The sequence below is a fragment of the Manis pentadactyla genome, chromosome 5 (assembly GCF_030020395.1).
Source record: "Manis pentadactyla isolate mManPen7 chromosome 5, mManPen7.hap1, whole genome shotgun sequence".
Lineage (NCBI taxonomy): Eukaryota > Metazoa > Chordata > Mammalia > Pholidota > Manidae > Manis > Manis pentadactyla.
In genome coordinates, this window is record NC_080023.1 from 20,602,912 (window position 1) to 20,625,293 (window position 22,382).

Below are 22,382 nucleotides of genomic sequence, written 5' to 3' on the forward strand. Positions count from 1 at the left end.
CCCCAGCTCAGGCCTACCTCCTCCATGAAGCCTTCCTGGCTACTCTGCCTTCGCATTTCCGCTTTCCAGAAATGTTTGGGTCACAGCAATTAGCACTCACTCAACACTTGGCTAAATACCATTTTTTATTTTTCACTATCTTATCTTCCTAACTGGACCCTTGAGTTTCTTGAGGCAGGGGTGGGGGGAGGGTCTGTGTCTTAGGTAGTATCTATACAGGCGGGACACACAGGACACCTTCACAAAGCCTTCATGATCAAGTGACTGACCGACTGCATAGGTGGTATCAAGCCTTACTTGATTCCTGCCAGGAACTCCTGGGAAAATGCCGTCCAAATACAGGACTCCAAGATTGTATGATGCGTCTGGATTTCCCATTTCTTCTGCTTTTAACCAGTACTTTGCTGCTTTGGCATAATTTTTCTTGAATTTGTGGTAATACCATCCCAGGCCATTGACTGCCTGATGCAATCCCTGGATTTCAGAACAAAGAAGAATTACTTTTTTTTTTTTTAATGAAATCGAAAGAGAATCCATTGCCACAAAAGCATTCTGCCTGAGTCTAAACAAAACCATTTCTATCTCTTTTGGGCACAGATGGCATTAAAGAAAGGCTAAATGCTAGAAAACATGTGCCTGCCTCAGTCTTCCCCGTGGATTTCACACGGCTGCTGCTGAGACTTCTGCCTCCCAGCTCAACAGTGATGCTGGCCCCCAAACCATCACTTGCCTCCTATGGGCTCTTGTGCAACACCCATGTCTACAAAAGGCCTCTTACTGCCCTGCAGTATCAACAGTGCCCTTGAAATTCATGAGCACTCAACTGCGACAGGAGGCCTGAAACCTGCCCTGGCTGGGACGGTTTCTAGGTGACCCGCTTGCCCACCTGTTGATTACTCTGCTCTGAACACCAACAGACCCTCTGAGGGAAGCAGCTGAGCTGCAACATCCTGCTTGCAAAACACAGGAGCTTTGTGACGTCGGCCCCCCAGTTCCGAAGCAGGAGGGGAGGGTGGTGGAGATGAGAGGAGGGAGTCGGAGCTGTGTCTAAGCCTGGGGCTGGGGCAGGGGGATGGCTCGGTTCTGAGAATCTAGTCGTGAGCCCCTCTGTTCCTGCTGACTGTTGCTCTCAGGGGCTCTCTGCTTTCTTCAGGTGTTCCCCCCTGCTTCCCCTCGGCAGCTCCAGCTTGGCTCTGGAAGGCTCAGGTGACCTTGGGGATGCCAGTGCCCCGGACAGAGCCCCCGTCCAGCAGTGAGGCACCTGTGTGCAGACCTGAGCATACAGTCTTCTCATTCCTTCCTGCCTCCCAAACAGCCCTAGCATCTGTGAGACTTGCCAGTATGGAACCAGATCTCTTTCACCTCCCCCTTCACAAGTGAAGGACAAGTATCCCTCAGTAACAGATGCCAAGATCCCAGTCTGAGGCTTTTCAGTCTGCAATGGCTCCCCAAAGTCTGTACTACCGAGCCCTTGGGCTGGAATCTCCATGCCAGGAAGACCAAGAGAAAGTAACTAACAAAGCCCATTAGAATAGAAGCTCCCTAAGGGCAGGAACCTTTGTTTTGTATCCCTATATTAGTGCTTGACACAGAGTGGGTTGCTCAATTTGTTGAGTTTAATGAAAGTTACCCTTTGAATGCTGATGCTAAACAAAAAGGAATCCCAGTTCTACACCCTGACCATTGATAGTAGGGCTCAGATCTGAAGGTGCCCAGGATGGCCGACATTTGGGAAAGTGTCAGTGCCAAGGATCTAGTCCTAGAAGCATTCCTCTTGAGCCTCACACATGATCAGGTGCAAGGTAGACTCTGATAAGTCTTGCAGAATACATTTCAATCAAGTAGTAGGCGAGGCCATACTATAAAGTGATAAGAACTTTGGAACAAGTTGAGGGAATATACACATCAAAGTGGCTTTTACAGTACAGCCAGAGGCCACAGGCTTATCCAAATGCACCTTTCACCATTCCAAGCATCTGCAGAAATCCTTTAGGAATTGCACTGGGATCCAGTTCAGGAGCCCCACAAAAAATCCTATCTTAGTGCTTACTATTCATACTTTATTTTAGACATTAACAGCTTGGTTAACAGATTTACCTCCAAGTGACTTTTGGCTAATTCCAAAAATCAAGCTATATGAAACCTTTACCACAGTGCCTGACAAAGAGTAAGGATATTAAAAACTCCTTGCTGAGTGTCTGAATAAGAGACACATAACACTTTTAAGGATGTGACTACTCAAGGCCATAAACCTTCATTTCCCTGATACTTATCTAAGCTCTGCGAAAAATCCCTTCAAATTGAAGCACACTGACCACCAGGAAACCCCATAACTGGCTTCTTGACACTACAAAGATGGAGGAGAAGCCTCTTGGCCCTCTTATTCCATGCTCCAACTTCTACAGAAAAAAGAAGCCGAGCTCCTTAAAGGAAGGGAATGAGGAATATCTGCATGGTTATTATAGGAGTCTGTCAACAGGGCAAATATTAGCAGCTCTGGGGATGGAGGCACTTCCGAGAACCAGCTGCCCTGGGGAGGCTGCAGAATCACAATGATCTCTACAACTTCATTGATTTGCAAATCTGTATGCATGTGTGTGTGAGTGTGCCTGTGTGGGTGTGCATGCATGGGGCATGCGTGTTTGCACGGCTGCATGCCTGTGTGTGCCCCCTCACAAGTGGTATTTAACCTCCATTCTGTCGTGCTATTCTGAAATCCGCTGGCTTGATGATAATACCGAAGCGTAAATAGTGGCCAAAGCAAAGGAATTCCTAAACATGACAAACAGCCCCATTTTTAGAGCATGAGAAGCAAACATGCATTGGACATGACAGGGTTAACCTCCAGAGGAATTAAGCTTTGGGTTTTCCTAGTTCAATGGCATTTATACCCATTCAATTTCAAGGAGCCCCCTGCTGCTTGTTATCAGGGCAGCTGTGATTATAATTTTAGCCTTCAAACAAAATCGGCCTGAATTTTATTGACTGGAAGGTGAATTCAGCTTTTGAATCCCCCGTCCTCACTGTGGCAGGTTTCTGTGTGTGTGTCTTAGCTCAAAAATGACTAACCACTGCAAAGCCAGGGACCCCTCCCTTCCTACTCCGTTGTCACCGGCCGCCGGCTGGCCAGCTCCTCTCGCAGACTTGCGAGCGAGCGAGCGTGTGGGTGTGTGTGGTGGAAATGTTTCCCTCTGACAATATGCAAAAGTGTTACCTTGGAAGCTGCTTTCTTCATCAGCTCTAAGGCAAGCCGTCTGTTCCTTTTTACTCCTTGACCCTAAACAATGATAAACAGCAGTGATTACAAAGAAAACAAAACAAATTCAGGGTGCGCTGGGAAACATCACAGTTACATCAGTGTTCAATATTAAAATACTTAAAAATAAAACCCAAGCTTTCTTAATTAAAAACCTAATCTTAAAGGTTTCTATATGCAGAGCTGTTATCACCATTGTCGTTATTATTTTGCTTCTCTCTGTGGAGCAGTGACAAAAAAACTCACCGTGCCAGCTTAGCATCCAAACAAAATTCCCTTTTCATCATGGAGCGAATCGCATTCCTGTCAATGCACAGGTGTTGGGATAAACTGTGAATAAGGTTAAATAACTGGTCATCCTGGATTTCTCTGGGGATTACCTAACGGGTGAGCCAGGAAAGCGCTATATCTGGGCCCGGAAGGTCAAAGAGTTAATGGGCTGTCACTTGCAGCATTCCTGGGTCCTCACAGGAATCCCGGGGGTGGAACATTATGGCTCCGGAACCAGCTTGAGAACCCAGGAGAAGGAGATAGGACCCCTTGGGATCGGCTGCATCAGGCCCTGACAGGAAGGGACAAGGTTCCTCCAAAACACTGGGGTCTTCCCAGCACAGGTGGTCTATACACCAGAGACAAAGGGCTTTGGGCTTCCCCTTACAAGACAAGAACTCCCCGGGACCACGCTAAAGTGTCTGTGGGACCCTGTGGGGACACGGTGGGCCTGACGGTGGGACGGGTGGGGTCCCTGAGGTCTCTCTTGACAGAGGTCTGACAGTGAAGATGTCAGGAAAGGGGGGTCAGCTGAAAACTGCCACTGCTTCTTCCAAACTCACTTAGTGTCTGTCAACTGACACCCCCTCCCTCCTGGGTGTGCCACAGACTCTTCGTGGTCTGGGACACGGCCATCAGAGGGGTCACACGTGATAAAATGCGACAGGACTTTTCAATGAATACAGTTTTTAACTCTATTTAAGTACTTTGCTCTAGAGTAAATGAAGACTGCACTAGGAAATGTTCCTATCTTAATTAACGTGGGCCAAGCACTGTCCTGTCCTGTGTCATTCCACAGAGGTGCTGCCATCAATCCCATCCAAGAAACTTGCCCGGAAGTCAGTGACAAAGAAGTAGAGGTAAGATTTGAACCCAGGCAAGAGGGCTCTGGAGTCCAAGCTTGTAACTACCAGGTTATATTTTTCTCCTATACGTTTCCATTCTATGCTGACAAAGTATAGCGATTCATAACCTCCTTGCAGCATAGAGAAAACATGCAGGATATATTCACCTCTACTATATTTCAGGACCCTAAAAAAAATCATGAATCCAACTAAAGGTTCAGTTACATACACCCAGTTTTTTCTAGACTTTAACTGGCCTGTTTAATAAAATTGGTGAGCTGAAGCAAAGTGGAAGATGAAAATATTTTTCAAAAGGGCACCATTACTTCATTTAATTAGAGAGGGAGAGGAAAGGGAAAAGGACATGAATGCTCCTTGGAATAACTGGATGGGGAATGAGACAACCTTCTCAGAATTCTAGCAAAGGATCAGAAAGACCAGAATGACAGCATGTTAGAATCTGGTGAACTCAAAGTTTCCCTCGTCCAACAATCTTGTTTTGAAGGAATTGCCCTGAGACCCAGAGGGGGTGACTTGCCCAAAGCCTCAGTTAGATCTGCAGCTAGAACTCAAACACACTGAATTCTGGGCTCGGGATTTTCCAGGACACTTGTTATCTCAATCAGAAGTGGGGTGATTTCTTGCACAAAGACTTCACACTACACACAAATCTGAGCAATGTTGGAAATTGTTAAGTGAGACAAATGTACATCCTGGTTCATAGTAAGTGCTCATTAACACCCACTGATGGGATTATGGGGACAGTGGCTGCAGTGAAAGTCAAAGCTCCATCCTCTCGTGGAGGCAAAACGGGACGGACTCAACTTTCTTAGACAACCCGCAGCCATTGTGGCGCCATCATGCAATAAGTTGAACGCCCATTCACAGCTAAGTACATGCTACTGTTCTTCACATCTGGAAAGCACATTTTCTGCACACGGTTCTTTCACATGGAATACACTTAAAGAGACCTTCCAGCCAGAGGTAAAATACTTCCTTGAAGTGCTGATAAAGGGCTTCCTACATCCTACTCAGGATTAATTTAGAATGCAGGAAAGTCACAAAGTTTTAGGTCTGGGAAATCAGACCCCCAGGAAACATTATGTCACTTCCAGGGTCCTTTAGTAATGTATTTGCCTCTCCCTCAGATTGCCAGCTCCTGGGCCGCAGAAGTGATGTCTGATTCATGCCTGTATCTTCTCCTCACTTTGGGCAGCGGCCAGTCCCTGACTCTGGTGGACAGGGGAGTCCCCTGTGCCTGTCTTCTCCACTAAGTTATGAGCCCCTTGAGGTCAGGGGCGTGGCTCACGCATCCATATGTCTCTCCATCCAGCACAGAGTCTGGCATCTTCTCAGCCCTGAAAGGTGTTTATTGAATAACTACATGGGTGCGTTGGCATATGGCTACAAGTCAAACCATTTCTATGTTGATCTGACAATGAGAAAGAGAAAGTTCAGGCTCTAAATCTGGGAGCCATAACAGTCAATAGGTTTTAAGGTTTTGGAGGGTTAGAATTGTAACAAAAGTCATGGTTGTTAATCAGTGAGCGGCCACAGCTGTGCTTCTGGAGATGGGCCTGGGCACATGAATCCACGTCATTGAAGACACTTGCTATCTGAGGACAGCTGCCTTCTTTGGGCAGGGACAAAATTCCAGTGGTTTCCTTACCAGGGCCAACAGCTTTTTGCTTTTCCCAGAATTGATGTCTCTGTGTTTTGGGGTGAAAAGCACAGACTCTGAACCCACATTGTCGGGATTGCACTCCCGAGTCTGAAATGTACCAGTTGTGTGACCTTGGGCAGATTACCAAACCTCTCTGTGCCTCTGCTACCGTGTATATAACCAGCAATCATAATACACAGCAGGGCCTGACTCAAAAGATTGTTGTGAGGATTAAATGTGCTAATACATGTTAATACATGTAAATCAAGTAATAAGCACCTAATTGATCGGTGTGAACTACTATTATTTTGTGTAATATACAGTATTTAACAGTTCTCAAAGTCTGTTCATTATGCTATCTCTATCTGCGGCCATTACCAGTGTCCCATGAGGTCAGATAACTCTAAGGACACGTGCTGATGGCTTCAGTGGAGGCCTTGACCTCCTCCTCTGTCTCCTGGCTAATGCTCTTCCCACCTGTCCCCCAATCCTCCTGTTGGCTTTAAACCAAAATCTTTGTTTTGACCCATGGGACTGGTGGGAACCAGCCCAAACAGGCACTTGGTTGAAGCTGTAACTCAGTGACAGCTGTGCCTGGTGGAGAATGTACAGCATCTCTGGGGGTGGCGGCCATATAGCCATCCCTGACATATGGGGTCTCCACTGGAAGGCTACCATTCTTGTAAAACCAAAGAGAATCAGACTAATGATTAAAAACAAGACCAGGGGACTGCTTCTGACTGCCCTTTCAGCAAATGCCCTTTCCATGAAGAGTGACAGAAGTGTACAGGAAGTTTACAGTTAGACTCCTTGTTTGCCTGTGCGCCTACAGGAAACTGCTCGGGAAGTCTGATAAGGATTGCACAATGTCAGCACGAATGGAATGATTCTTACCTTGAACAACACAATGGCATAGTCATATATTAACGCAGGGTCCTCAGTCTCCAGGGCGCCCTTGGCATACCACTCGACCGCCGCTTCGGGATTCTTGGCCACACCTTGCTGGCCCCAGAACAGCATCTGGGCCAATCGTTGCTTCAAGACAGAAGCAGTATAAAATAATAACTTCCTTCCACAATGCTTAATATAAGATTTCAAAAGGGGGGAAAACAAACCTAGTTATAAATGTTTTTATATTGAGAACCAAGAATTAGGTAGACATGTGTTGTCTTCCAACTGGGAGCAGAGCCCTTGAAAGTGAACTTGTATGTAAGTTCTTGACACAAGTTGGAAATGGTATGTGTTTGCATGCTTATGTGTTTGTGTGTGTGTGTGTGTGTGTGTGTGTGTGTGAATGAATCCATTGCACCCAGAGCCAGATTGGATGGAACTTGATCAACAATCACAGCTGTCCCCAGTCCTCAAATACCCTCCGCTTTGGGAGGCACTGCCCATCCTCTTGGCTCAGTGAACTGCATGGAGTGCTATGCACATCTGTGCTGACTAGGGCGCCCCCAACAGCACTCATCTCCCCGTCCCAACATTTGTCCACAAGGCTGCCTCCACTGTTACACTCACGGCTGGGAGCTCTCTGGAGGTAGGAACCTCCACATGTTGTTCATCTGCCTTCATTTGCTCAGCCCTCATTCAGCAGAGCTGAATAGAAGCTCATAGAAGCACTCAACAATGTTTCCTGAATGGAGGAAGGAAAGTTCACACCAATTCTGGAGCACCCAGGAAACGGCTCTGACAGTGGCATTTCCAGAGCTCTGTGCTGGGATTCCTCCCTGCAGCAGAAAGACTGCAGGCTCAGGACATGTCCGCGAAGGAGACACAGGCAGTCCTTGTTGTTATTGGCACACTGTTGTTCTTCCTTGTTTCGGCTTCTCCTCTCTTTGCCTTCTCTTCCCTTGTCCTCCCAAATCTGTATAACTTCTTGCAGAGTATCTCCTGAAATGCTAGGAGACTTCTATGGGGGTGGGGAAGAAACTCTCTGCTAATAAAGGGTCTCTGGAATGGTCTCTGTCACTGTGTTTGCTCTTCCCTGTTTTCTTTCTTTTTCCCATCTCTGGTCTTGTGCCTGCTTAGCAGACCCAGAGGCTCTTCCCAACACCTTGTGCACCCCAGGAGAACAAAGCAGAGGCTAAATCCATTCTATGGGAAGAAGGCTGCCCACCTCCTGGTGCAATCAGTGTTAGCCAGCTGCCATCAGGGCTTTTGTTCATAATGAAATCAAGGCCAGAAGCCAGATCGTGATGTTCTTCCAGCCATTGGTCCTTTCTTGCATCTCTTAAAAGTCAATCCAAAAGACATGTTCAAGAGATGAGGTCTCTCCTTTTGGTCTAAAATGTCACACATGATTTTCTATTATTCTTTTAGCTGAATTCTTGGCCTGCCTTCTCAAAGTCCACCTGCACCCCATGAGGCTTCTTTTTATCTCTATCTGATGCGCTAGAATGTCTGATGGTATAGTCTTTAGGACTGAACATGAATACCCTGGCTCTCTCTCCTTCTGGGTGTGGGGTAAGACTATACTCTGGCCCGCCTGAAGTCAAGTGACTTGCTCTAGCCAAAGAAACGTGAGAGGTGACTCGTGCCACTTCTGAGCAGAAGCGTTAAGAGCCAGCGTGTGATGTATCCTGGCTGTTACCCAAATGCAGTGGTTGTGGAAGCCTGTGTGGGGATGGGGCCCCTGTTATCTTGGATTCCCAGGGCACATGAAAGGACAGCCTGTGCTGATCCCTACTGGACAGGTGGTGTGAGCAAGAAATAACCCGGTGTTGTTTTAAGGCACGAAGGTTTGGGGTGTTCTGTTACCATGGCCCACACTGGTCAGTCATGGCCGACAGCCTTTCCAAGACAGCGGCCCACATTCTCACCTGAGCTGCCGCGTTGCCGCGCGTGGCCTCATGCTTCAGCCACATAAAGACGTCTCCATCTTCTCTGGTTTGTACCTTCAGTGTTTCATCATCCTTTAGTCTGACTGTTTCAACATATGCCTAGAAAGGAAGGAAAGAAGGGAAGAAGGGAGGGAAGGGGGAGCAAGGAGGGAAGGAGGGGGGAGAGAAAAAAATATCCAAATGATATGGGCATCAGGAAGACACCACATTTTCTAAGACCAGCAATTGCTCAAGTAAAAAATGTTTCAAGGAATTGAAACATGAGGTGTGTTCACAATGCCATAAGATCAAATTCTTTTTAAATGAATGTATCATATCTCATGTATCTAAAAAGGTATTTCTCTTCTGTTCAAAGTGTTTGCCTTAGGATGACAAAATTTATTCCATTTCCACTTGGATTGCTCAGGCTTATTTGAAAGGCCACTTTTGTGCCACTGATTTCAGAGCCACATTAGACACAGCATTGGAAAAGGTAAATCAATATTTTCTAAGTATAACCTTTTTTTTTAAATCCCTAAGCGTTATTATCCTGCATGACTAACCCTTTTTATTTAGCAAGCTCTGCTTTAAATGCCTTTTGGCTATTTCCAAAAATTGAATCTACCCTGGAAAAAAAGACGGCATGTTAACTCTGAGGATGAGATGGAGAAGGTGCTAGAGGCACTAAACATGAATGAACCCAAAGCGTAGGTTCACAAAATGTTTGAATTTGCACACAGCCTGTCAGGTATTTTACTCCTTTGAAGAACGTTAAGTGTAAATTTTGATGTGTAAATTTTGGCTGTTTATCAAAAAACCGGTCCTGTCTCCCCTTACACATACTGAGCCCTAACAGCGCTGTGAGGCATCCTGAAAAGGGCCTCTCTTGCCAGCACATGCGACAGGCAGATGGCGAAAAAAAACTGGGAAAGAAGCTGCAGAGAACAAGGAGCCAGGCTGCCGTCCCTTGTGACCCTCTCTGCTCCTTCGATGACACAGTCAGTCTGCGGCGCTGTTCTGCTGTGCCTGCATGGAGCTGAGGGTCCCTCCCAGGGGTACCGCAGGGGCCGAGACTGCAGAGACTGAGCGGGGACTCAGCACCCAGCGGCTATCAATTCCTGTTCCATGTCTAATCTCAGGAGGCCACCAAGCAAATCACAACAATTAGAATAATGATGCCCACTGCCTTTTATTGAAATCAACTCTCTGCTGGGTGTTTTTAACAAATATTTGTTCATTTAATCCTCACAAGGCCACAACTCCAGTATCAGTGTCCTTAACTTGTAGGCAAAGGAGCTGAAGCTCAGAAGGTGAAACCACGAACTCAAGATCACACTGTAGAACTGGCCGTGGAATCCAGGCCAGCCGGACTCCCCAGTGTCGCCCTCTAGCAAGAAGACCCTGGAATCCTGTCTGGGTACAAGCTACTCTATCGGTTGACCCTTTGCCAAGTGAATGGCCGGTGAGTGGGTGCTTCAGCTCAAATGCCAGTGGCACTATTGTCTGTGATGGGCCCAGAACTGGGCTGAAGCCGGAGCTGCTAAATGATGGGATTCTCAACAAGAAGTTTTCTGGTCAGCTGGAGAGTTTGGCTGCTGTGACTTTCAATTGCTTTCTTCTCTTTGTTTCCTCCTCCTTAACTTTGTCACGGGACTTGAACAGAAGGCAGCACACATGAAGACACAGTTCCTACCCTACAGGGATTTATACTCGGGTGTTTCTGCCCCTCTCTGGCAGTGACAATACATCATACCACCCATCATGGGTTGCGTACCAGGCACTGTTCTAAACGCTTCAGCCCGATCGACTCATTGATCTTCGCAACCATAAGACAGTCACTATCAATATCCCCAATTTCCCCAGTGAGGCCCAGAGAGGTGAAGCACCTTATCCAGGAACATACATTCACTTCTTCAAACCGAAAAGTCAAGCGCGGGTGGGCTGGCTGTGGGCCCACAGTGCTTACCCAGCCTTGCCACCCTGACGTCAGGACTCATGCACCTGGGAAGAAGCAAACGGCAGATGGTTTCATTGTCTCCCTTTACACATAATGAACTTCATTTAACAGTGTCAGGAGAGGGTCTCGGTAAAGCCCAAGTTTCCAGAGGGCCTGGGAAACTGCGTGTAACCCCGAAGAAGGATCACTTTTGTTTTTTACATTGCTGCCCCATGACCTAGCTGCCTCCTGCTTTTGGTTGTCATCAAACTCTGCAGCAGGGTGGAGTGTCTAAGAGCACAACCTTTCACATCAGACCAAGGGGAATTTTAGCTCACTACTAAGTACCTGTGGGCCTTGGCCACTAACTTTATTTACCTGAGGCTCAGTTTGTATGTCCATAAAATGGAGCTTAGCATGGTAGCTGCTACTTCAAAAGTGCTCAGCCTATTAGTCATGATGTTTTTATAGTGCAAAGAGTTAGAAAGACTTAGGTTCAAATGTAGGCTCTACTACTCATTTGCCATGTGACCTTGAGCTGTTTTTTAGCTTTTTTAACTGAGTCTCAGTTGCTTCATCGTAAAATAGGAATCATAGTTGTATTGACCTCATAAGGTTGCATGAGGATTAAATGAGATTGTTTATGAAAGAATTTAGCAGAGTGTCTGGCACATGGCTAACTGCTAACATGGCTAACAGTAATGGGAACTCATTATTTTTCAGTTCCTTAGTTTATTCTAACAAGTAAAATGTTGATAACAATTCAGAACATTAGTTCTACTATTGGTATTTGCAGTTTTGCATGGCTCAAAACCTTAGGATGAAGGTCTGTCTAAGAGAATTTTGTGCCTTAAGAGATGGAAGGAATAGAATTTGAGGAGGGAGTACTGGAGCCAGACACATTTTAGAGAGCTCATACTATGTGCTGGGCTCCACTCAGCACAGGTCACATGGATTGACTTATTCAGGCTGTAACACCTGTGTGAGGTGCAGACCATCATGGCCTCCACCCTACAGGTAAAAAGCTATCCAGAGACAGAGAGATAAGTGGGGTTATCCAAGATTTCACACCCAGTGAGCCGCACTCTGGGGCCTGAACCCGGGCAAATCTCGCGCTGGAGGTACACCACAACCGCCTGCCACACCCAGGCAGGAGGTCGCTCCTCCACAGCTCTGGGGTCACCACAGTGGTGACCAGGGCATGTCACAGCCACAGGCCCTGGGCCCTCTGTGAAACCCGACCACCTGCAAAGTCATCTGATGAAGGAACAGCCCCTCCAAGGAGGTAGTGTTTGGTTGTTCATTCATTCACTCAAGCAACATTTTATGGCCAGAGGGTGATGCCTCAGACCAAAACACGACCAAGACAGGAAGCAGCTGTGGTGTGGAGAAGCAACAACAGGAGTGAGGTGGGGGGGCAAAGCAGGGTGGATGCTGGCAGCGACCCAGAGTGCCAGGCTGACCAGTTCCAGGATCTTTTGTAGCTTCAGCAGGTTTCCTTTGTCACTGTGTTACAAAGGCAACATGTCTAGACTGAGCTGTTCCTACCCTACACTGCAAGGTTAACACCTGGGGCCAGGTCAGATGAGCTCCAATGTCTGAAGCATCTGCAGTCCTCAGTAGCCCCTGGATCCAGTGTCAGAGAAGGTCCACACCATCTCAGAGACGCTGTCACTTCACATGCTTTACCTCCATTCCCTCTGCTCAGCCTACAGGCTACAAAGACAGTGTTCATATCGTATCAGCTGTCTGGCATTGATCACAGGAAAGGCAGAGAAGGGAGAGTGGGAAGGGGGTAGGGACAGCGAAGGAAGTGGTGGAAACAGGGAAAGGAAGTGAGAGAAAGAAGGACAGAAGGAGAGAGAAAGAGAAAGGTATGTGAGAAAACAGGGGAGAGAGACAGAGATAGAAACAGGGAAGAAGGAAGACAGAAAGGACGGGATTTAAAAACCTTTCCAACTCTGCCACCGGGGAGCAAAGGCCCTCAGCAGCCCAGCATTCTCCAGAGCATTAGGTTCTCTGGTGTAAAACTGAACAGGTCAGCCAGTGATCCTGGGAACTCTGGGGCAGGGCAATTTTAGAGCCGACACTTCAACCACCTGCATCCACTAACTTCCGCCAAAGCCAGTGGGAATCACCATCAGGAACCTGTCTCTCAGGGTGTTTAAAATCAGCTGTAATGCTTGGATCCCAACAAGAAGGTGTGTGTTTTGAGGAGTTTAACACTTCAGAGATTTTAAAGTAAGAAGGAGAAATATCACCGTGAGTTTGGAGGGACGGGGCAGCAAGTGTCCAAGATCTCCCAAATGGGAGATGCGACATACGAAGGCTGAATGCAAGAGGCAGAGCTTCAAGCCAAGAGCTCCGGGTGCTTGCTGTCAACGATGAACACTGACAGCATTAAAAAGCACCAGAAAGTCAACAAGACATTATAAGCACTGTATGTTCATTACTGGATACTTTGTACTCTCATCCTATCCATCACCCCAACAGTAACCACTGAGCGCCAACTACCTGTCAAGCACAGTGCTGGGCATTGTGGTCACTGATGTGAACAGACAAAGTGCCTGAGTCAGGGAGCTCAAAATCTATGGGGGGAGCCGGCACCGTGACCCTGTACACAATACCCATCATAAGAGCAAAGGCAGGGATCCATCCAGATGCCATGATACCACAGCAAAGGGGAGATCCGGACAAGGGGGTGACATCTGAGCCCAGGGTTCAAGCCCAAGGAGGGGTCAGTAAGCAGGAAAAGGGCAGGGGGTGTGCAGAAAGCAAACCAGGCAGAGGAAACCAGGCAGGGCCAGGAGGTATGAACCACATGGGGTGGCCAAAAGCTTGGTGCCACCAGAGTGGGCAGTCCAAGCAGGGAACACTGGGAAAAGAGCTCGGGAAGCACAGAGGGACAAATCAAGGAGCAGCTCCCATGCCAAGTGACCAGCTGGACTTAGTTATTCTGGATCAGAGCTTCTCAGCACTGGCTGGATGGACATCATGACCATCTGAGGAGCTTTTAAATACACACATACATGTACAGATACACATACAAGTTATTTTATGCTTGGAGCCCACGGCCATCATTTCAGTTAGAATGAGGGATGGAGCTGGTGCGGATGTACTGTTAACCCCCCTGTGGATTCTGACGTGCAGCCAGGCTGAGACCTCGAGGGTTGAGACCCTCACTTTGGCCTCAGTGAGAAGACAGTGGGCAGGGCCCAGACTGGTGACGGGAGGACCAGGTAGGATGGGTCCTAGTCTGTGTGGGCTGCCACAACAGAATGCCACAGCCTGGGGGACTAACCCAGATGTTTATTCCCCCACACTTCCGGAGACTAGAAGCCCAAGGTCAAGGGGTCGGCAGCTCTGGTCTCCTGTGAAGCTCTCTCCTCAGCATGCAGATGGCTGCCTCCTCACTGTGTCCTCTGATGGTCACCCCTGTCTATTTTGTATGTGTCCTAATGTCCTCTTCTTTTAAGGACACCAGTCATATTGGATTAGAACCCACCTAATGACTCCATTTTAATTTAATTACCTCTTTAAAGGCTTTATCTCCAAATACAGCCACATTCTGAGGTCCTGAGGGTTAGCGCTTCAACATATGAGTTTGAGGAGAGACACAATTCAGCCCATGGCAAAAGGCTACCCCCCGAGGCTCTGGAGAGTGATGGTGAAGGGAAAATGAGGTATCCGTGGGGACAGAGATGGGCAGAGAGGGAAACGGGCAGGTAGAGCTGTTGAGGTTGTACCTGATGGGATGATGGGATGGGGGTATCAAAGATGAGTCCCCTGTGGCCAGCATGGGCAATGATCCGTCAGTGAGCATGTTTATAGGGAATGGAGAGGAGGAGATGGTGAGTTTCCTTTGCAATATGTTATGAGTGCAGATGAGGGTTGGAAGAAACATCTCAGTCAGAGAGGGCGGCTGGAGTGTCGCCAGCCTGTGGAGGGCAGTGGAAACCAGGGGTGTGGATGAGGGTCTGTTCCTCTAAAATGTGTATCGAGAACAGACTGGGACCAAAAATTGCAGAGAAACAAATTCTGAGGAGTGGAGGGAATGAAAGGAACTCATTCACGATTAAGCCACAAAACAAACAAACAACAACAACAACAAAAATGCAGCCATCTTCTTTCTCTTTAACCTGAAGCGGAGTCCTGGTAAATCATAAAGAGGTGACCTGAAGCAAGATGACTAATAAAGAAGATGAAATGATGTGATGCATGAGTTACATAAAAGAGAAAATGAAACAAGACTCAAGAAAGGAGTTACTGACAGATCCTTGCTTTGTTAATTGGAGGTCTGGCTTTCCATACCTTGTTCAGTACATGCTGTGGGTGAATTAATAGGTTTCTCAACAACAGGACATTTAAATCAATGTGTGACACCTGCTTAAATTCTCAAGGAGCCATTAATTACACATTCTTAAGAAAATGAGCTATGATACAACTCTTCTAACTGTATAATTCGTATCTGTGATTCTTAATCATATGACTTTTCAGCTGCAAGATGGATCTTTTCTATTCATCTTCTCCGGTTCTGACCAATTAAACATTTTCTTTCATAATCATAACATTTCATGTGCCACATCTTCAAATGAAAAGAAGCTTGTTAGCAACAGAGCATTTCCCGTTGCTAATTTATGCTGAATTAGAATTCTTAACAGTATAATATATACATATAGGACCTTACTAACACATTCAGGCTTAGTAGAACAATGCAACACTCTTTTGTAGCTTGATTTGGTACAAATGTTTTTTACTCAGAATAATTCCTTTAAAAAAAACTTCATAAATTAATGCCTGTCAAACTGGGATCAAATTTTGCATATAGCTTATATACACTAGGAGAATACAAATGATAATGGTGAGAGTGTTTAAGTTTATTCAGAAGAAATCTTTGTTTTTTTTAAAGGAAATACAGATGGCCTTCTGGTGTTTTACAGTTTGACTCATGTTTAATGTTCACTGGCAGCATGTATCTTTGAGTCATTTATTTCACAGGCGTACAGTGGCCACTGTAGGTTTCATTTCCAGAAACTATGTATTCCCAACCATCAAAGCTTCTGTTTTTTGCTGCAGATTTCTGAGTGCAATCCAGAAGCAGGGCCAGGGAACAGTGAGGGGTCAGTCTGGTTCCCGGTTAGCTGCTCAGCCTGATTCCACAATCCTGACCTAGCTTTACCCTTTCCCTGGGCTCACTGAGCATAAGCAGGGAAAATCAAGGGTTTATGGCCTCGACCAGGGCCAAATCTGGCCATGCAGTTTATATACTATTAATGGCTCTACAAACTCAGAATTCTATCAGTTTGTATACTGTCTCTGGCAGAGTTGAGTCATGGCCACAGAGACCATGGGCAAAGCCTGAAATATTTACTATCTGGCCCTTTATGGAAAAAATTGCTGACTCCTGCTATACATTACTTGGACTTCTTTTCAACTTGACCACCTCAAGTGGACCACCAAAACATCATAAATCTTTTTTGGAGACAGAGGATACATAAAAATACATTCCAGAAAGCCAGTCATGTCAGTCTCCTCCCACTGGCTGCGGATTTGCATCATCTAGTGGCAGCTTGCCACCTATTCTTACACCATCGCTTTTACTCATACCCTTTCATCCCGGTCCTCAAAACAAACATCACTTAGTCCAATGTAACATGGTCTGTTTTTATGGTGATGTGAGCCACTGATTTCTTTGTCCAGTGAGTCAATAAGATTTGGGAGCCTGCAAAATTAGGGGCTGGAGTTAGTGCCCCTCATCTGGCCCTTAATCAGAGATGGTGCAGAGTCTTCAAACATCCTAGGCTGTCAGTCACCTGGGAGCACTGGCTGGCAAGGCTCACACGATGGGGGCGGATGCTCTCAAGGCACCCAAAAGCAGAAACATAACTAGGAATGGAGCTTGCTTCTTTATATCATAGACCCTGCTTGTTCATTACATATTGAGAGGAATCCTCGGTTTACTGCAGCCACTCAGTTTGACTCAGTTACCCCCTGACATCTCTGGACCCCACCACTTCACATGGTCTTGGAATGAAGACAAGATGCCTGTGTTTCTACACATTTTCCCAAAATCATTATCTGTCCAGGGCCAAATCTACCCTTCCCATATCAGTCCTTCCACTCCTGAAAAGGCCTGTGCAGAGATGGAGGACTGCGCCCACACCCAGTCTGAGACCCCAGTCAGGAAATATGAACCTGAAAGTATAAGAAAGCTTTTCTCTCCATTCGATGATGCTCACCCTCTGAAGGCCCAAAAATACACCAGCCATTGGTGCAGACACTTTATAAAATGCTGAGAAGCCCTGGTAAATAAGGCTATAACCATTTCTACCCACTTCTTTCTCATACCTGATCTCCTCGGAGTGTGTGCTGGTCAAGGGGAGTCTTCATAGCAATGTTACTGTAGTAGGCGTAGGACAGCTCCCAGTCCAGGGGGTAGTTACCAATACCCTGGTAGTGTTTGTACCCAAGATTCATTGAAGACAGCCTCTCACTGCCCTGGCCTCCAACCAAACTATACAACGTGCCCTGTTGGGAAGAAATTGACAGTGTTCACAGGATGATAGAAAAGGGTCATGAAATCGTAATATCGAAAGGTCTTCTGGCCTGTCCCTGTATATTAGCATAGGCATTCCAGAAACATGTCTTTAGAAAAGAGGCCCTAACAGCTTTCTAATGGTTTACAAAGTCTTAGCTATCTGGCCTTCTTAATGCATAATAGCTTAAATTCCTTTTTGCCCTTTTCTCATTGAAAATAGGGGTCTTCCCCTGACATCTTTCAAAGCACCTCTTATATCTGCCATCTGTTCAGGATCCCTGGTCTGCTTGAGCTATGTCATCTATGGCCATATGAGCTGAACAGTGGGCCATGTCCCAACATCATGCTCTCATGCTCTTAGAGATCATTTAGTGAGGAAATGGAGGCCGAGAGAGATGAAGTCATGTGTCCACGGTCAACCAGCCACTTTGTGGCAGAGACGGAGTTACAATCTTCTACACTATTCCACTTTTGTGGGGATTGCCTCAGGGACTCAGGAAAGCACGCCATCAATCAGGAGTGTCTATAAGTCAGAGACATGCACAAAGAAGCTATTTAAGTGCAACATGGAGACAGATGGGCAGGTCTACACAGTCTGAGTCTCTTCAAACCAGGATAAACATTCACATATGCAAACCTGAAAACTAAAAGTGATTGGGCGCCATTTGGTAGGATTTATAAAAACATAATTACAAATATTAGGCAAGTTACACCATAAACTTTGTTTCAAAAACCACAAATGAAACTGCCTGCTTTTTATTTTGAGGATAAAAAAGCTAGATGTGACAGTATTTTGCTTAGAGGTCCAAAGGACTTCACCTAGCAGAAATCTCATATGGGATAATGGCCCTATAGTCGGAGCCGTTACAAGAATTGGGTAAGAGGCACCTGTTCTTGAAGGACTGGAATTCCGGTAAGTTATGCCCAAACTGTTTTAAGAGTCTATCAATCATAGCCCCAGGGCCATGTCCAGAAACAAAGGCCCCTTATTCCCTCTGTGACAGAGAGAGATCCTATATTTAACACACCTCTAGGACATTTTCCTTGAATGCAAAGATTTTTAAAGGACTCTGGGGAGTATGAACATGTCCAGTTGTCGGGCATGAGAGTAGTCCTCTGCAGACACAAGGCAGGTGGCTCATGTCTCTGGCACCCATGAAATACTCTACCTGCAACTCATCCCTAGGTACATTTAATCCAGTTTCATAAAAGACGGCGAGGTAGTAGGATGCTTTGTGGTATCCACAGCAGCTGGAATCCATCAGAAACGGGATGACAGAGCGAATGTGGTGAAGACCATCCACACTGGAGAGCCTCTTTACAGCCTTTTCAAATATACTCCCACCGATTTCTAATACAGATTCATTCTGGTTCCTTGGCACTGTAAATAACATAATTCACAGCATACACAATTAATTCCCACAGGATCGACGTGGCTTTAGAAAGGAGGAAAAGCCAATTAAACCACCTGAGTTATTAATATGGTTGGCCCTGCCATGCCTTGAAATATACCACCTTCTGGGCAGGTAAATTAAACCCTTCGGGGATGTCATAGTGTCATTCTGTAAATAGACTTTTCTTTGTCGCTAAATGACAGCCTAGTATCCTGGGGAAAGGATGTGCCTTATATAGCTGAGAGAGCACCTTGAGAGAGTAATTTACTCAGTGTAACTCACCACCGAAACTTCCAGAGAGGTTTTTTTTTTTTCCCTCTGAGACCCTCTGAAGAAGAATGTGTTATATCTCAGAAATAGTTCCTAGGTGCTGCTCTAAAATGTGAAGCAAAAGAGCCTTATTTTGAGATGCTCTCTTATCATCTTTTGCCTCCATGTTTTCTCGTGGGTTTCTAAACATGATAAAAAGAATGAGTCAACTTTTATAGAGGGCTTCCTAGATGCCATATACTGGGTTAGGTGTCTTATGCAAATTATGTTACATAATATGAACAATTTATGAGGTAGGTACTATTACTAGCATCCTCATTTTCCAGATGAGAAGACTGAATGCTGAAGAGTCTACTAACCTGCCTTAGTTACAAAAGCTGGCGAGTGGCTGTGCCAACCTTTGAATACAGCTTTGGAGGTGACAAAATTCAGACTTGTACTCGCTCTGTGACACCTACCTCCTGACTAACAGGCAACCAGTTGTTTTAGTAAGTGCCTTTCCACTGTGGATAGAGATCTTTGTATTTATGCAACTGCCTTAAACTATTTGACACTTTAATTTACCTAATCCTCACATAAATCTGATAAGCACTTTAAGCTTATATATAGCCAAATTAGCAAGATATATGGCTCTATAATGTTAGTGTTACGATATTCTAAAGTTGGTCTACATTATTGTCTCTCTTGTTTATTAATTCAGGCAACAAATGTGGCATGCGTATCTTCTTTTCTGTGCATCTGTTAGATGACATGTTACAAAAGATCATATAGGATTGCACGGGTGTTATTTACATTTAAAGAGCTATGCTCATCTTATTTAAGACAAAAAAATTTTATCTGACTAAATATCGCTATGTCCAGCATTTTTCTCTTATTTTCTTCATTTCATCCAAAATTAAAATGCTACCAACAACTTTCAGGAAGCAACAAGAGACTTAAACTATCAGCACTCCATCAAAGAATGAACAGAGATAAGTTTCCAATGCTGGAAAACTCAAATGGGAAGGTTTACATTGGAGTTATTTGAGGGCCATTCTCTCACAGAAGTCCACCTCAAAACAGGCCAATGGGTCCGTGAATGAAGCCGTGAGACCCAAGCTGTGTGCTATGAGCTGGGGCTGTCCCTCTGGGCACATGGGCTGGCTGGTGGGCTGGCTGCCCCTGAGAGGGGCCCGGTGCCTCACCTCGCTTACTGAGTTGTGGGGATGGAGCCCACCCACCACCTCCACCGGGTGCAAGGCAGTCTCCTCTGCTGGCTCCTGTGACTCCTCACCCCAGGCTTCCCTAGGTTTCCGAGAGGCAGCAGCTGGGGCTGCTTTTGCTCTCGATCTAATCACAGTAGTTGCTAAAAAACAACACCAAAAAATCACCCTACTGAACAAATGGAATTTCCTCCTCTTTCTGTATTTTCTTAATCCCTAAAGAAATAGCTGCTTGTGTTGTCAAAAAACAAACAACACAGATTTGTGTAAAATACAAACAGAAGTTCCCCTCTCTCCCAATCCTTCCTTAATAGTAAAAACACTGTTAAAAGCTTGGTGTGTAGATTTCCAGACTTCCCCTTTGCTCAGGCAGTAATTCACATACACATCTAGCTGCATAGATAAGTACACATTTTCTTTCCAAAAAGATCCTGTAGATTCTGACCCTCAACTTTCTTTTCTTGAAATAACCACATATCATGAGCATGGCTATCAGAAGTCCACAGCTATGAGAAGTTCATTCTTTCTCAAGCTTCAATAGTATTGCATTCTATAATAGTGCTGTTTTTCCACCCAGTTCTCTATTTTTAGACTCTTGGGTCGCTTCCAGTGATTTTGCTATAACCCACAACACGACAATGAACATCCTTGAATGTTTCCCTCTGCTCATCTGCTGGCATATATCTGAATAACAATACCCTTTCCCACCTGGAGTCTGGGGATCTCATTTTGGATTTTTCCCTTTGTATAGTTGAAAGAATTCCATCCTACCCAACCATTAGACAAGATAAGAACCTTCTCCCCTGGATTCAGTATGCATGGCAGCACTCAGATGGAGTTTCAAAATAAGTCCTACTCCTACTTATTCATACATTTACTTTTAACTATGTACTCATCTCACATGCTCCTCTGTGCCCATCTGAGCAAAGCAACATTATCATTTTGTTAACAATTCATCCCCACCTCACTTGCTCAAACACCTAACTAAGATGATGAGTTTTGCCTGAGTACCCACGGACACAAGGTTTATGGGCTCAGAGGAGAGAAGAAACTCCAAACCAAATGAAGCTCCAAATGAAACACTTGCCCTTCTGACCTATGGCACAGAACCCCAGAAATCATTAGCAAGAGGTTCCAGGTTGCTGGGATTGCTGGAGAATAAGAAGCAAAAGGGGAATCTTTCACAAAGCTCAAATCCTTAGCACAAAAATACCCTGCAGACTGAACTATAGGCAGGTTGAAAAGGCTTCACTTTTTCTTTTACATATTAACATTCTTAACTCCCCCAAATATTACCAATCAGTATTTTCTCTGCAGAAGAACCTAACTAATTTTTTGCATAGTGAATACAATACAAAATAATAATTCTAAAGTAAAATTACTCTTTTTGCACATTCCTTAACATTTGAATTCCAAAATCAAAGCCATGATATTACTGGTGATATTGTAAAACTGGCCATTTAAAAATCAGTTTAATGAAACTGTCAATTTTGCCCATCTGGTTTAGCATATGCATTTTTTCTAGTTGATCTGTAACTAAAAAAACATGCCTTGTTTAGTGAGATTAATGGTGCAATAAAAAAACAAAAAAACAAAATAGAAGAAGGAACCACTTCCCCATTTTCCTTCTTCCTGCACAGAAGCTAAGGAAAGGAAAGGTGCCACCCCATTAATTAGCCTGCACTATTTTCCAAGTAGCACAGCACTGCTTATTGTGCTCTTTTTTCTTTTTTACAGCAAAATACCATAAGGTTGCCATTTGTGTGCTCATTGTTAAAACAGGCAAAAAGCAGAAAATGAGAAGGTAGCCTTGTGCTGAAGGAAATGGAATTGGCATCTGATTGAGGATTCAGGAGAGAGGCAGACTCATTCCGGGGAGAGGAACAGGGACATCAACGGGAAAGTCATTTTTAGTTTGGAGCTTCTAAAAAGTGTAATTCTTCCAAAGTAGAAGGTTGAAAGGGAAAAAAGTGAAAGGAGAAAATGTCATTTAACCAGAGAAGGAAGATCTTCATCAAGTGTACTAGTTTAAAGAACACAATGCATTCCAGGCAGAGAAAGGTAAGTACCAAATGATTTCCCTCATTTGTGGAGTATAACAATGAAGGAAAACTGAAGCAACAAAACAGCAGCAGACTCACAGACTCCTGGAAGGGACTAGAGGTTACTAAAGGGGAGGGGTTGGGGAG

General features: G+C 45.3%; 1 protein-coding gene across 1 annotated transcript in view; it reads right to left on the reverse strand.

The window, feature by feature from the left end:
• The window catches only part of SEL1L3 (SEL1L family member 3), a 94,787-nt gene that overhangs the window by 26,583 nt on the left and 45,822 nt on the right, over window positions 1-22,382 (reverse strand). The window contains exons 10-15 of the mRNA XM_036900543.2: window positions 18,497-18,708; window positions 17,138-17,317; window positions 8,854-8,973; window positions 6,929-7,069; window positions 3,215-3,277; window positions 298-474 (exon numbers count right to left, since the gene is read on the reverse strand). Of these exons, the coding sequence (XP_036756438.2) occupies window positions 298-474; window positions 3,215-3,277; window positions 6,929-7,069; window positions 8,854-8,973; window positions 17,138-17,317; window positions 18,497-18,708 (893 nt within the window). The remainder of the gene's footprint in view (window positions 1-297; window positions 475-3,214; window positions 3,278-6,928; window positions 7,070-8,853; window positions 8,974-17,137; window positions 17,318-18,496; window positions 18,709-22,382) is intronic.